The sequence below is a fragment of the Myotis myotis genome, unplaced genomic scaffold, assembly GCF_014108235.1.
Source record: "Myotis myotis isolate mMyoMyo1 unplaced genomic scaffold, mMyoMyo1.p scaffold_m19_p_6, whole genome shotgun sequence".
Lineage (NCBI taxonomy): Eukaryota > Metazoa > Chordata > Mammalia > Chiroptera > Vespertilionidae > Myotis > Myotis myotis.
Genome location: NW_023416368.1, coordinates 82,241,504 through 82,257,358, shown reverse-complemented (window position 1 = coordinate 82,257,358; position 15,855 = coordinate 82,241,504). Strand labels below are relative to the sequence as shown.

Below are 15,855 nucleotides of genomic sequence, written 5' to 3'. Positions count from 1 at the left end.
GGGCCCACTGGAACCCGCCTTGGCTGGCCTGAGGCCTGTGGGATGGGAGCAGCTCCTGCATTGAGGGTCTTCCCCCTGGTGGTCAGTGCACATCATAGTGACCAGTTGTTCCACCTATAGTTCTGCCGTTCAGTCAATTTGCCTATTAGGCTTTTATTATATAGGATTCCTATGCTGTACTTTACATCTCCATAACTATTCTGTAACCACTAATTTGTACCTCTCAATCCCTTCACCTCTTTCACCCAGTCACCCAACCACCCTCCCTCTGTCAGCCATCAGTCTATTCTCTGTATCTATGAGTGTATTTCTGTTTTGTTTGTTCATTCATATCATTCTCTAGATTCCACATATAAGTGAAATCATGTGGTATTTTTCTTTCTCTGACTGATTTATTTCACTTAACATAATGCCTTCTAGGTCCATCCATGCTACCACAAATGGTAAGATTTCATTTTGTTATGGCCACGTAATATTCAGTTACTTGGCCATAACAGAATGGACCACTACGTTTTTATCCACTTGTCCATTGATGGGCACTTAGGTTACTTCTATACCTTGGCTGTTATAAGTGGTGCGGCGGTGAGCATGGAGAGGCATTTATGCTTTCAAGTTGGTGTTTTGGGTTTCTTCAGCTATATGCCCGGAGGTGGAATCGCTGGGTCATGGGGCAGTTCTATTTTTAACTTTCTGAGGACCCTTCATGCTGTTTTACAAAGTGGCTGCACCAATCTGTGTTCCCACTAGCAGTGCATGGAGGCTCCCTTTCTCTGCATCTTAGCCAACGCTTGTTGTTTGTGGATTTATTGATGATAGCCATTCTGATGGGTGTGGGGGTGATATCTCTTTGTGGTTTTGAGTTGCATTTCTCTGATGTTTGGTGACGTTGACCATCTTTTCTTGTGTCTATTGGCCGTCTCTGTGTCCTCTTTGGAGAAGAGTCTGTCTGGGTCCTCTGTCCAATTTTAAATTGGATTGTATTTTGGGGGCATTGAGATGTATGAGTTCTTTACAGATTTTGTATATTAGCCCTTGTCGAGTGTATCATTGGCGAATGTCTTCATCCATTCAGTATGTTTTGTCTTTTCATTTTATTGATGATTTCCTTTGCTGTGCAGATGCTTTTTAGTTTGATGTGGTCCCATTTTTTTGTTATTGTTGTTTTGTTTCCTTTGCCTGAGGAAATATGTCAGGGAAAAAAAAATGCTATGAGAAATATCAGAGATTTTATTGCCTATGTAAGAAACTAGGTCTTAAATACACATTACTGACTAGCCAAGCTTGTAACGACATGAATGAGCCTTGAGAATATCATGTTAAACAAAATAAGTCAGGCAGAATAAAGTTAAGAACTATATTATTTCACTCATATGTGGGATATAAAACTGAAGGCAACAAATGAATAAATAAGAAAAACAAATAAAAACCCATTAGACACACACACATACAAAAAGTCTTGAAAGCTAAGTTTGGCAACAGGAACAAAAAAATATGTTATAAATTCTTTAAACTCTAATTATGTGTTGACATTCAGATCTGAAAGACTTCTATAGCTACTATGTGTCATCCCAGAAAAGAAAAAGCTAGAGTTCATTGCCATCAAACAAGTATTACAAGAAATGTTAAAGGGAACTTCTTTAAGAAGAAGGGGGGAAAATCCAAAATATGAGTAACAATAAAATATTAATTATGAATATTCACTTCAAATGTAAATGGATAAATGTTCTAATTAAAAGACATAGGATGACTGAACAGAGAAAATAAGACCCATATATATGCTTCCCACAAGAATCTACTACATATCAAATGACACAGACCAAAAATAAAAGGATAGAAAAAGATATTTCATGCAAATGGAAAGGAAAAAATCTGGATTAGCAATACTTATATTAGACAAAATAGACTTTAAAACAAAGCCCATAACAAGAGACAAAGAAATGGTGGTTGCCAGAGGGAAGCGGGTGGGGGGGAGGAGGTGGTCCTAATATAAGATGGCAGGAGAAAATTTGACTTTGAGTGATGGGCACATGGTGCAATATACAGATCTTATAACATAAAAACCCACACCTGAAACCTATATGTTCATGTTGACCAACATCACCCCAATCAATTTAATAAATAAATTTTTTGAGCTAGAAGAAAGTATCTTTTATTTATTCATTATTATCAGTCTTCAGTGATATTCCAGATTATTCAGGTTATGCTTCTGAAGTATGCTTTAGAAAATCTTATTTAAATCTTTAATGTCTTTGACCTTAATTAGTCATTTGTAAAATGTATCTCTAAATCAGTAATTATTTCTATTTTCTTTTCTTTCTTTTTTTCAGTATTTTTTATTTCAAGAAAAATTATTTTATATATGATAATGTTACATGCAATAAACACCAATTATTCAAGAAAAATTATCTTATGTATAATAATACATGCAATAAACATTAATATTTCAAGAATATGAGAATTTTAAGTGTAATAATATTACCAAAACTGTACTAACATAGCATGATATCACAAAAGTTGTAGAAAATATTTAAAATATGCAAATAACAGGATTACTTCTATCATATTCTACAATATTTTTTTCCACGCTGGCTCTATTTTTGTTTATCAGTTTATGTTGTTCATTATATTCCACAAATGAGTGAAATCCATTGATATTTATCTTTCTCCAACTGGCTTATTTTGCTTAGCATGATTCTTTTAAAGTCTATTTGTCAGATATGAGTATTGCTACTCCAGCTTTTTTTCCTTTCCATTTTAATGGAAAACTTTTTCCCATCCCTTTACTTTCATCCTGCTTGTGTCTTTTGTTTTGAGGTGGGTCTCTTGTAAACCACATATAGTTGGGTCATATTTTTGTATCCATTCAGCTACTCTACACCTTTTGATTGGAGCATTTAATCTATTTACATTTAGGGTTATTATTAAGAGGTACTTATTTATACCCATTTTAATTCTGTATGGCTAGGTTTCTCTCTCTGTTTCTTCTTCTCAGCAATCCCGTACAGCAATGCCTTTAGCATTTCTTATAATGCTGGCTGGGTGATGATTAACTCCTTTAGTCTTTTTTTTTTTTTTTTTTTTTTTTTTGGTCTGGGAAGCTCTTGTTTTGGCCATCTATTTTGAATGCTAGCCTTGCTAGCTATAGTAATCTTGGTCTCAGCTCCTTGCTTTCCATTACCTTGAGTACTTCATGCCATTCCCTTCTGGCCTGTAGAGTTTCTGATGATAAATCAGATGTCAGCATTATGGGAACTCCTTTGTAGGTAACAATTTTCTTTTCTCTTGCTGCCTTTAAAATTCTCTCTTTGTCTTTCATTTTTGGCATTTTAATTATGATGTGTCTGGACATGGGTCTGTTTGGGCTTTTCTTGTTTGGGGTTCTCTGTGCTTCCTTTACTTGTGTGACTTTTTCCTTTACCAGGTTAGGGAAGTTTTCTACCATTATTTCTTCAAACACCGTCTCTATTTCTTTCTCCCTTTCTGTCTCCTCTGGCACACCTACTATTCTAATATTGTTAATTTCACATTGTCCGACAGCTCCCTTAAGCTGTCCTCCTGGTTTTTAATTGGTTTTTCTTTTTGGTTCTCTAATTGAGTGATATTTTTAACTCTGTCTTCTAATTCACTGATTCTAGCCTCATCTTCCCATAATCTGCTGTGTATTCCTTTCAATGTGTTCTTCATTTGTGTTATGTCATTCTTTATCTCAGACTGTTCTTTTTTCATAGTTACTATATCTTTTTTCATACTTTTGAGCATTTTTAACATCATTACTCTGAACTCTGTTTCAGATACATTTCTTATCTCTGCTTCATTTATCTCTTCTCAAGAATTTGCTACTTCTTTCATTTGGGGGTTGTTTCTTTGTTTCCTCATTTGGGTTTTCTGTTTGGGTTTGTGACTATGTTTTAGGTAGATCCTCTACACCTCTCCATCTGTAGTGCAGGACAGTGTTAAAGGCTGTTTCTGACTAATTGGATCAGGCAAAGACCCAAAGCTTCCAGAGACTATCTCTTTTTACAGACTAATAAGATTCTGACTTGAATTGCCCCTAGGCAATCATCCTCAGGTGTTTTGAGAGTTTTTTCAACAGGGTGGGGCTGTTGCTTCTGCCTGGAGGCTAATTGCTACTTTTAATCTGTTAAGTGGCCTCAGGGCAAGGTGTTTTCCAATAGGGTGTGTCGACTGTCTTCTCCCCCAGGCAAGGCAGAGGTCTATGTGAGAAAGATGTCCTCTGCTGTGTGAGGGCATGACTCACCCCAGGAAACTTGAGGTGTCTGCCTTCTGATATCCACCCCCAAAATCCCCAGTCCTGGGTTCTGCTCTCACAGCTCCAGTCCACTTTACCCTCCCTCTGCCAGAGTACAAGGTGGGTGGCTCCACAGGGAATTTTTGTGTGTTGGCCCTTTAAGAGAGTGCCAAAACTTTCAGCTGCCACTTCCTGGCAGACAGCACCCCACTGCTTTTCACAGCTATATATTATGTAAGTATCCTCCTCAGTTTGGTGCTCTCTGCTGGGGAGCCCAGCTTTAAGATTAGATCCCAGAGTTCCCATCGGCACCCCCTTCCCCCACACACAGCTGAGATATCTCTCCGGGATTTCAGTTGTTGTCTGTGGGTGCCTAGCCAGCCCTTTTGCACCTCCGCCCCTCCTACCAGTCTCTATGCGGTCTCCACCTTCGGTCCTTGGGTATTGGGTTCTCTCCTGTGAGTTCTCCACTCAATAAATAGATATTTTTTAAAAGAGAAACAAAGAAGGACATTTCATAAACAGTAGCCAAGATATGGAAACAACCTAAGAGTCCATCAATAGATGACTGGATAAAGAAGATGTGGTACATACATAGGGTGTCCCCAAAAAATGTATACACACACTTTGAATAATTATAAAGGCAGAGTGCTTACTAATATTTTATTTTCAAAATTGTAATATCAGCTGTTAAAGTGTGTATGCAATAGAGTATTACTCTCCCATAAAAAGAATGGAGTCTTACCATTTACAACAACATGGATGGAGCTATAGGGTATTACGCTAAGTGAAATAAGTCAGAGAGAAAAATACCATATGATTTTACTTATATGTGGAATCTAAAGAACAAAATAAACAAACAAACTCATAGGTAAAGAGAACAAACTGATAGTAACCAGAGGGAAGGGGGTTGGAAGCTAGGGATTGGGGAAATGAAGGGATTAAAAAGCACAATTGGCAGCTACAAAATAGCCACAGGGATGTAAAGTTTGGCACAAGAAATATAGTCAATAATATTGTAATAACTGTGTGTGGTGTCAGATGGATAGTACACTTATTGGGGCGATCACTTTGTAAGTTATATAAATGTCTAACCACTATGCTGTACACCAGGAACTAATATAATATTGAATGTGTCTTTTTCTGGTTTTGAGATTAGGGTAATGCTAGCTTCATAGAAAGAGCTTGGATGTGTGCCTTCCTCTTGTATTTTTTGGAATAGTCTGAGGAGGATAGGTTTTAGTTCTGCTTTGACTACTTGGTAAAACTCCCCTGTGAAGTCGTTCAGACCAGGGCTTTTGTTTGCTGGAAGTTTTTTTTATTACTACTTCAATTTCCTTGGTAGTTATCGGCCTATTCAGGTTTTTTTATTCTTCCTGATTGAGTTTTGGAAGATTGTATTTTCCTAGAAATATGTACATTTTGTCTAGGTTGTCCAGTTTATTGGAGTACAGTTGTTCATAGTATTTTTTTTTTTTTACAATCCTTTGTATGTCTGTGGGGTTGATTATTACTTCACCTCTTTCATTTCTGATTTTGTTTATTTGGGTCCTCTCTCTTTGTTTCTGGGTGAGCCTGGCTAAAGGTTCATCAATCTTGTTTATCCTTTCAAAGAACCAACTCTTGGTTCTATTGATCTTTTGTATTGCTTTTATTTTGTTGTTTTGTTTTGTGTTTTTGTTGTCATTATTGTTGTTTTGGTCTTTATGTTGTTATTTCCACTCTGATCTTTATTATTTCCTTCCATCTGCTTTCTCTGGGCTTTTCTTGTTGCTCTCTTTATAATTCTTTAAGTTGTAGGGTTAGATAATTGATTACCAGTTTTTCTTGTTTTTTGAGGTAGGCCTTTTACACTGATTTTTAGAGAGAGGGAGGAAGGAAGAGGGAGAGAGAGAGAGAGAGAGAGAGAGAGAGAGAGAGAGAGAGACTGCTCCCACTGGGACTGGGGATTGAACCTGCAACCCACATAGATGCTGTTAACCAGGAATCAAACCCAAGACCCTTTGATGCACAGGCTGGTGCTCTAACTACTGAAACACACTGTCCAGGTCTAAATATTAACTCTTTTAATTTTTATAGCAATTCTATGAGATAATTAACATTATTACCTCCAGGGAACTGAGGTTAAGTAACTTGCCCAAGGTCATACATCTGGTAAGTGATGGAGCCAGAATTCAAATTTAAGCTCCAGGTTCAGGATTAGGGTAAAGAACGCAATGTGAGCAATGTAAGTGCAAGGTCAGATCCATTCTTTAAACATTTTGGGTCAAGGTGGTCAAAAGGTACAAACTTACAGCTGTAAAATAAATAGATCATGGGAGGTAATGCACAGTACAGTGACTATAGTTGATAACACTGTATTGTATATTTGAAAGTTACTAAGAGAGTAGATCTTTTTTTTTTTTTTATATATTTTATTGATTTTTTACAGAGAGGAAGGGAGAGTGATAGAGAGTTAGAAACATCGATGAGAGAGAAACATCGATCAGCTGCCTCCTGCACATCCCCCATTGGGGAAGTGCCTGCAACCCAGGTACATGCCCTTGACCGGAATCGAACCTGGGACCTTTCAGTCCGCAGGCCGACGCTCTATCCGCTGAGCCAAACCGGCTTTGGCAAGAGAGTAGATCTTAAATGTTCTCATCACAAGAAAAAAAAAATCAGTTAAAAAAAAAAAAATAGAAACCCCATAAAAACCATTTTGATATTTTGCTCATCCTGCACATTTTTGGGCAATAATTTATCGACTTTTTAAAATATTACACTAGCCTTAGCTGGTTTGGCTCAGTGGATAGAGCATTGGCCTGTAGACCAAAGGGTCCCGGGTTTGATTCCATTCAGGAGCAGGTACTTTGGTTGCAGGTTCCTCCCTGGCTTGGTCCCTGGTCAGGGCTCCTGCAGGTGGCAACCAATCAATGTTTCTCTCACATCGATGTTTCTCTCTGCGTTTTCCTCTCTTTCACTTTCCCTAAAAATCAATGGAAAAATATCCTTGGGTGAGGATAAATAAATAAATAAATAAAAATATTACACTAGAATATTATTTTACTTGATCACTGAGTTTTGGGGTGCCCCCTTGCTTTTGCACCTGAGTGTCACTCACCTCACCCTGCTAGGTTGGCTAGCTTTAGAATCTAATCTTTTGGCCTCTGAGTCATACAAGCCCTTACCCTGGAAAAATGGGGAAAATCCAAATTCTTCCAGTCCTAGAGAGGAGATAGAGATGAGGTAGGGGAAATTGGTGCTAAAACGGGGCGTTCAGATGCCCCCTCTCCTGGCTGAAATCCAAGAAGTGGGAGGCATGATATTTGTTAAGGGAGAGGGGCTGTAGCTAAGGGGCCTTTGTCTCCTTCCGGTTGAGAACCCTGCAAAAGAGAACACCAAGGGGCATAGCTCTCTGGCCAGTGGGAATATTCACAGCAAAGGAGGCATGAAGGAGCGCCAAGTTGGCACCTCCAAGCTATTCTCACTTCTCAGGAGCGTGGGTGGGTGTGAATGGTTCTGAGTGGCCCTTGGGCAGAGCGAAAGGCAGCCAAAAATAAGCCCTGTGGGCTTGAGGCTTCCCTCGGGAGGAAAGTGATCTTACTTCCTGTGTTCAGAGAGCTTCCCAGGGCTTCTCCCCTCAGTTCCCTCCCCGGACACCTCTGACTTCTCAGAAGTAGTCAAGAGACAGTGAAGGGATGTCGTTGACCAGGGAGAGAAAAGTCACTTCATCCCTTCTCTGCAGCCTCTTGAATAAAAGGCTCGGCCAGTTCTGCTTTCAGAACCTCCACCCTTCACAGAACTACACGGTGTAGAGAATTATTGATCGATGGAGCAGCCCAGGGGCATCGACCCTATCATACAAAACTGGGAAAACCCAGGCTGTGGTTCTTGTCAAATGTGTCATAAAAGGAGACACCTGCTAGGTGTTTGGCCAGAGCTTTCATCTTGACTAACAAATGATTCGGGGGTTTTTCCCGTCTTTGTTACTACAGATTACACCCCTTGAATGTTTATGTTGTGACATCTGTGTTTATGACAACATGCAAGTGCACTAATAAAATAAATTTGAAGTAAAATTGCTGGGTGGAAGGTGATGTATATTTTGGTATCTTGATTGATTTCCCCAAACTGTGCCTCCAAATGGATCCATTTCAAATCTCAGCCTCCAATTCTCTTTTCAATTCTCTGAATAAGAATGAGACTGTGTTCCAATGCATTTGCATTGCTTTTTATAACCTGGCTGCCCATATTTGTTTTGTTTTTCTAAGGGATATTAACCACTTCTTCATGGCTTAATTTCTAAGTTATGTTCTGGTAAATCTTAAGGAAATCAGTCTTGGCTGATCGTGGCTCTATTTTTAGCTTCTGTTGGCAGAGGCAATCCTTGGCATTCCTTGACTTGTAGATGCATCTCTCCAATCTCTGCCTCGATGTCAGATGGCCATCTGCCTCTGTCTCAGTGTATCCTCTCCTTTTCCTATAAAGACACCAATCATTGGATTTAGGACCCACCCTAATGCATTATGACCTCATCTTGGCCTAATTACACCTGCAAAGACCGCACTGCCCAAAGTATTCACACACCAAGGTTCTGGAAAGACACAATTGGAAGAGGTAGATACTATTCAACACACTACAGCCATCAAAAACAGGTTGACTTTCCCTGGCCAGTGTTGCTCAGTGGTTAGAATGTTGACCCACACACCAAAGGTTCAATTCCTGGTCAAGGGCATGTACCTGGGTTGCAGGTTCCATCTGCCTGCAGTACATTTGGGAGGCAATAATGTGTCTCACATCAATGCTTCTCTCTCTCTCTCTCTCTCTCTCTCTCTCTCTCTCTCTCTCTCTCTCTCTCTCTCTTTCTCTCTCTCTCTCTCTCTCACACACACACACACTCACACTCTGCCTCTTTCCCTCCCTCTTTCCCTCCCTCCTTTCCACTCTATAAAAATTAATAGAAAAAATATCCTTGATCCCAGCCGGCGTGGCTCAGTGATTGAGCATCAACCTATGAACCAGGAGGTCACAGTTCAATTCCCGGTCAGGGCATATGATTCCTAGTAGGGGGCGTGCAGGAGGCAGCCAATCAGTGATTCTCTCTCATCATTGATGTTTCTATCTCTCTTTCCCTCTCCCTTCCTCTCTGAAATCAATTTAAAAAAAAAAATTAATATATCCTCGGGTGAGGATTAACAACAAAAACAGGTGGACTCACCCTGACCAGTTTGGCTCAGTGGATAGAGCATCGGCCTGCGGACTGAAAGGTCCCAGGTTCGATTCCGGTCAAGGGCATGTACCTTGGTTGCAGGCACGTCCCCAGTGGGCGATGTGCAGGAGGCAGCTGATCGATGTATCTCTCTCATCAATGTTTCTAACTCTCTATCCCTCTCCCTTCCTCTCTGTAAAAAATCAATAAAAAATATATTTCAAAAACAAACAAACAAAAAAAACAGGTGGACTCCAAGGACCAAGGGGAAGAGAGAACTGAAGGGCAATGTGAGGTGTTTATAAGACAGGAAGGGACAATTCATCTCCTTCTACTCCAGTGGTTCTCAACCTGTGGGTCGCGACCCCTTCGGCGGTCGAACGACCCTTTCACAGAGGTCGCCTAAGACCATCCTGCATATCAGATATTTACATTACTATTCAAAACAGTAGCAACATTACAGTTATGAAGCAGCAACGAAAATAATTTTATGGTTGGGTCACAACATGAGGAACTGTATTTAAAGGGCCAGAAGGTTGAGAACCACTGTTCCTATTGGGCAGGTGAGCCATATGGTGTGGCCCCACTACTTGCCAGGGAGGCTGGGAAGATGGAGAGGAACACGTGGCTGTTTGGGGGACCCCCTCCTCTACTCCCACCATCTGGGTGCTTGCTGTGCCCCAGTGCCCAGCACTGAATCTGGTCTATAGCAGATACTCCAATGGAGGGTTGTTGAATGAGTGGAAGGTGAGCACGGAGAGTGAGCATGGGAAGGTGGAAAACAGGCAACTCCCTGGTCCGAGGGGCCTTTAGAGGCCACGGGAAGTTCCCTGCACTTGGGAGAACACAAGTCCTGCCCCTTGGCTGGGGCTTCCCCACATGGGGCGTGGTGAGTCCTTGGCAAATCATAATAGGCTCGGGCCACTGAGCTCCCAGCCTTGAAGTTCATTTCCACCCTGAGCGAGGCGCCTGCGCGGCGGAAGCCACCATGGAGATGGCGGAGGAAGGCTGTGCCCGCCGGCTGCGTCACCTGCTCATGGCGCCTGTTCTGCGGCTGGTTTTACCGCTGTCTTTTCTCGGCCTGATAATCTTCTGCGTCCTATGCTACCGGCTCCTGGCACAGCAGCAACTGCTCCAGCCACCTGAGGTAAATCAAGAATGAAGGAGATTCGCACCAGTCACCTTGGGGTCCTTTGGGGGTCCTTCGGGTGGCCCCCGGCTTGGCTTAGCGGGGTGTGGAGGGCAGATGGCTAACCCGGAAAAGAATCAGAGGCGTGGGGGGGGGGGGGGGGGAACCAGCTGGAGAGCAGACTGACAGAAAGATTACCAACAACAACAAAAAGAAAGAGCCAGAATGATGGTTCAAATCAGCCAGGAAAAGAAATCTGGTTGGGAAGAGACAGCAGGAGGTAGAGCCTGGAGCAGGGAGGTAAGGCTGACAGGGCTCCCGCTGGTCCTGCAGGAGGTAAATCCCGTGTGGGGATCCCACGGTGGTTGGCTGCAGCTGGGAAAGGTGCATGGGACCTGTCGCAGACAGTGAATGACTGGCTTCGGTGTTCCCCCAGCAGGCTGACTCAGAGGCTGCTGGGGGCTTCACAAAGCTGGAAGGGATGGTTGGGGTGGGGGACAGGCATGGACAGGAGGAACCCCACCTGTTCACCTAAGAGCCCAGGATACCCGCCACAGGGATGGCCTCGGGGGCTGGGCAGGGGGCTCTGCAATGGAGAGAGGTAGGTGTACATCCCACCCCACCTCAGCGTTATGTCCAGGAAAGTCAAGTTCTTAATGGCTTATTTCTTATGCTCCAGGTTAATTCTAACCTACTTCCTCTTCACGAGGTTGTGTATGTGTATGTGTTTTTATAAAATTCACAAGTCAGCCCCTTGAGATAAAGGGGGCAGAGCAGGGTGGGCAGTGCAAAGAGGGGCTCTGATTGCCCTGTTTTCTCTTTTCTTCCAGTGGGACATAGCTGAGCTCCAGCTGAACCACACAGGTGAAATGGGTAAACAGGGTAAAGTGTGAGTGTGTCTCTGTGTGAGTGCGTGTGTGTGTGTGTGTGAGAGAGAGAGAGAGAAAGAGAAAAAGAGAAAAAGGGAGAGCGAGAAGAAGGAAAGAAGGAGGGAGAGAGAGAGAACAAAAGAAAGGAAGGAAGGAAGGAAGGAAGGAAGGAAGGAAGGAAGGAAGGAAGGAAGGAAGGAAGGAAGGGAGGGAGGAAGGAAGGAAGGAAGGAAGGGAGAGAGAGAAAGAAAGATTCACACCAGGAGAAAGGGAAAGAAAGAAAATAGGGGAGAGAGAAATAATAAATAGAAAGGGAGAGGAAGAAAAAAACGAGAACGAGAATGAAAGAGAAAGAGAGAGAGACAGGGGAGTGTGATCCTGGGTGTGTGCTGCCTTACTCTTTCCGTCTGTCCTTCACATTTTATCTTCTGCCGTGAGAGAGCCCAAAACAACTAAAACCCACTAATAGCAATTGCTAGCATTCCTCCCTTCGTTCCACAAATAGCTGAGCACCTGCTGTGAGCCAGGCACTGTTCTGGGTGCCACCATAAGGAAGAGAACAGACAAAAAAAGCCCTGCCTTTTCTTCTACTCCGGAAAAGGATGTAGCGTGCCAAGGAAAGCACATGTAGGATGTTTCAAAGAAAAATCAAGTGAGGGGATCAGGAGATGAGCGAGGGAGTTGTTAGGAGGTTTCCTCACACCCTCTCTGTAACCCTCCTCCTGCCAGCCCCGACATTTTGAGGGCTGTATTCATTTCATTTTGTGGTGCAGGAACCCCTGTTCCTTTTTGTTCAGGCCATTTGCTGTCCAGGCTATGATAAGAGCACACCACACACTTACATATTATTAGCTGTGTCCTCCCTCACCTGGTGGACTCTGGGGTCTCTCTCTATCTAAATCGGATATCATTGACATGTAACATATTAGTTCCGGGTGTACGCCATAATGATGCAATATTTGTGTATATTGTGATATGATCACCACAATAAGTCTAGTTAACATCCATCACCTCACATAGTTACCAGTTGTTTTTCTTGTGATGAGAACTTTTAAGATCTACTCTCTTAGCAATTTTTAAATAGACAATACAGTATTATTATATTAAAAACTAGAGGCCTGGTGCACAAATTCATGCACCAGTGAGGTCCCTCAGCCTGGTCTGTGGGATCGGGCCGAAACTGGCTCTCTGGCATCACCTGAGGGGTCCTGGATTGCAAGAGGGTGCAGGCCAAGCTGAGGGACCCCACCAGTGCGTGATCAGGTCCAGGGAGGGACACAGGAAATTGACCAACGAGGGAGGGACCGGACGACTGGACACTTAGCATATTAGGCTTTTATTATATAGGATATCTACATAGTTGCCATGCTGTAATAAGATTCCCAGGACATTTTTTTAATATATATTTTATTGATTTTTTTTTTTGATTTTTTTTTTTTTACAGAGAGGAAGGGAGAGGGATAGAGAGTTAGAAACATCAATGAGAGAGAAGCATTGATCAGCTGCCTCCTGCACACCCCCTACTGGGGATGTGCCCACAACCAAGGTACATGCCCTTGACTGGAATCGAACCTGGGCCCCTTCAGTCCCCAGGCCGATGCTCTATCTAGTGAGCCAAACCGGCTAGGGCCCCAGGACATTTTTGTAATTGTAAGTTTGTACCTTTTAACTACCTTCCCTCATTTTGTACCCCCACCTCTGGTAACCACCAATTTATGAGTTCATTGGGTTTTTGTTTGTTTATTTTTAGATTCCATGTATAAGTGAGGTCGTATGATACTTGTCTTTGTCTGGCTCATTTTACTTAGTATAATGCCTTCAAGATCCATCCATGTTGTCTCAAATGACAGGATTTCCTTCTCTTTTATGGCATAATAATATTCATGTGTGTGTGTGTGTGTGTGTGTGTGTGTGTGTGTGTGTAAATATGTGTATATATGATGTTTTAATCTATTCATCCATCAATAAGGGCCCATTCAGGAAGGCTGTACCCTCATGACCTAATCACTCCCAAAGGCCCCACCTCCTAAAATCATAACCTTGAGGATTAGGTTTCAACATAAAAATTTTGGACATTCAGTTGACAGCCCTCAGTTTCCCTAAACTGCCGTCCTTCCATCCCCAACCCTCTGCCTCCAGGACTGCGGCAGGACCCCAGGCTGCACTGGCAGGGGGGCCCAGAGCTGGGCCGCTCCTTCCTGCATGGACCACAGCTGGACAACGGGCAGCTGCGTGTCCAGCGTGATGGCATCTATAGGCTGCACATCCAGGTGACACTAACCAACTGCTCCTCCTCGGTGAAGAACATGGTGTCCCGCAGGGCCATCCTGGCGGTGGGCATCTGCTCCCCAGTGGCGCGCAGCGTTAGCCTGCTTCGTCTCAACTTCCACCTCAGCTGCACTGTCTCCTCCCAGCGCTTGACATACCTGGCCCACGGGGACACCCTCTGCACCAACCTTACACTGCCTCTGCTGCCCTCCCAAAATTCTGATGAGACTTTTTTTGGGGTTCAGTGGGTGCACCACTGAATGCTATACCTCCTCACTCAGATTTTTGGGAGAGATTGTTTTTTCCGTTAACTGTTTAACACACTATTAAATATGATTTATAATAAAATATATGCTTCGTTGCAGGGTCCTTTCTTTCCTTAGCATTAACTATACTGTAAGGCCTCTTCATTATACAAACAGGTGGTGCCCCATCCTTCTAGGGCAGTGGTTCTCAACCTTGGCTGCACATTAGAATCACCTGGGAATCTTTTTAAAATCCTGATTCTAATGTGCAGCCAAGGTTGAGAACCACTGTTCTAGGGGCAAGCCCAGACACGGTTCAGCTTTCTTTCTAAAGATGTCATCTGGGCTTTCAGGGTTAAATATAGGTGGAAACTAACACAGGAAACATGCTGTCATATTTGGGTTCTTGCTCAATGTCAGTGTTTATTCTATTGATTTTTGGTCTAACGGTTTTTTAAAAAAAAAAAAGCACGTTGCAGGGGCACCAGAGCAGCAGCTTTTCATTGACTGTAGGTGGCACTTGGGGGTTTTTGTTTTGTTTTGTTTTGTTTTGTTTTAAATAAACTATGAATGAATGTCTTTCTTCCTGCTCTGCAAATTGAGATAGATGGTATTTTCACATTTCCCCCTTCATATCAAGAGCTTTCTTTGAAAACATTCCTGATCAGTGTCTGGGTACTTATTTACTTTTTTTTTTTTTTTTTTTTTAAAGTGCTTTTTTTCCTTTCTGTGTCCCTCAGAGCCAGGAAGGACCTTTCCCAAGAATCATGCCCAGGGGGTGATTGGCAACCATAGAGGCCACATTGAAGCAACAAGGAAGGTAGAAGAAGGAGCTTTGGGGCATTTTCTAGTTTAAGTTTGTATTTTGTCTAAGTGTAAGCACTGAAAGTCATCTTGAAGCACTGGGCTATCATCACTCTATTTTTTAATTTTTATTTTTCAATCCTCACCCGAGGATACTTTTTCCATCTATTTATTTATTTATTTTTAGAGAGAGAGTGGAAGAGAGAGGAAAACACAGAAACAGCGAAGCAAGAGAAACACATTGATTGGTTGCCTCCTGCACACGCTCCAACCAGGGCCTGGGCTGGGGAGGAACCTGCAACTGAGGTACATACGTATGTGCCCGTGACCGAAATCGAACCTGGGTCCCTTTAGTCCGCAGGCCAACACTCTATCTACTGAGCCAAACTGCCTAGGGCTACTTTATTTTTGTATCATGTTTGCAGAGACTCAAAGGTAATAAGTAAAATTTTTAAATGATTATGCAAAATAAAATTAAAAGCAATATGCCCATCTGGTGTGGCTCAGGAGGTCCTGGTTCAGTTCCATGTTGGGGCACATGCCCGTGTTGCAGGCTCGATCCCCAGTGGAGGCCATGCAGGATGCAGCTAATCAATGATTCTCTCTCATTGATGTTCCTATCTCTTCCTCCCTCTCCTTTCCTCTCTGAAATAAATAAAAAAATTATATTTAAAAAAATTGAAAGCAATCTGACAAATCCAGTTTGTATGATGATTCATTCTAAACCAAGATCTGAAGATTGCCAACTCAGCAAATCAAAGGACTATGGATAGTCAGGTGAAATTTGTTGTAACTGTCCACTGAAAAACAGAATCAACTAGGTATTCCGTCACCAAAAATGATTCACTGGGATGGAGGGATTGTAGTCTAGTGTGTGGGCAGACATGGTGAGCCGCCTGCACACACTGAGCTGGACAAAGATGGAGAAGTACTTAAAGAAGGAAGTTCAGGTTACAGCCAGAGTTTTGTTGTGAGCACAGAGTTCTTCCTGTACAGTTCTCCCCATAACACAGTGTGCGAACTCCTCCCCTAAGTCCTAGCCCCTCCCACAGACCCTCCTGACTTATGATGTCCAGCTTCAAGTCTCTGTCATAATTTTT

The 15,855-nt window shown here is 42.6% G+C and overlaps 1 protein-coding gene across 1 annotated transcript; it reads left to right on the top strand.

Annotated features, from left to right (window-relative positions):
- Positions 1-11,050: 11,050 nt before the first annotated feature.
- CD70 (CD70 molecule) lies at positions 11,051-14,006 on the top strand. The gene is given in 3 exon segments (XM_036311801.1): positions 11,051-11,170; positions 11,400-11,433; positions 13,578-14,006. Coding segments are annotated over 3 exon segments (543 nt in total). The 3' UTR covers positions 13,967-14,006.
- The last annotated feature ends 1,849 nt before the right edge of the window (positions 14,007-15,855 follow it).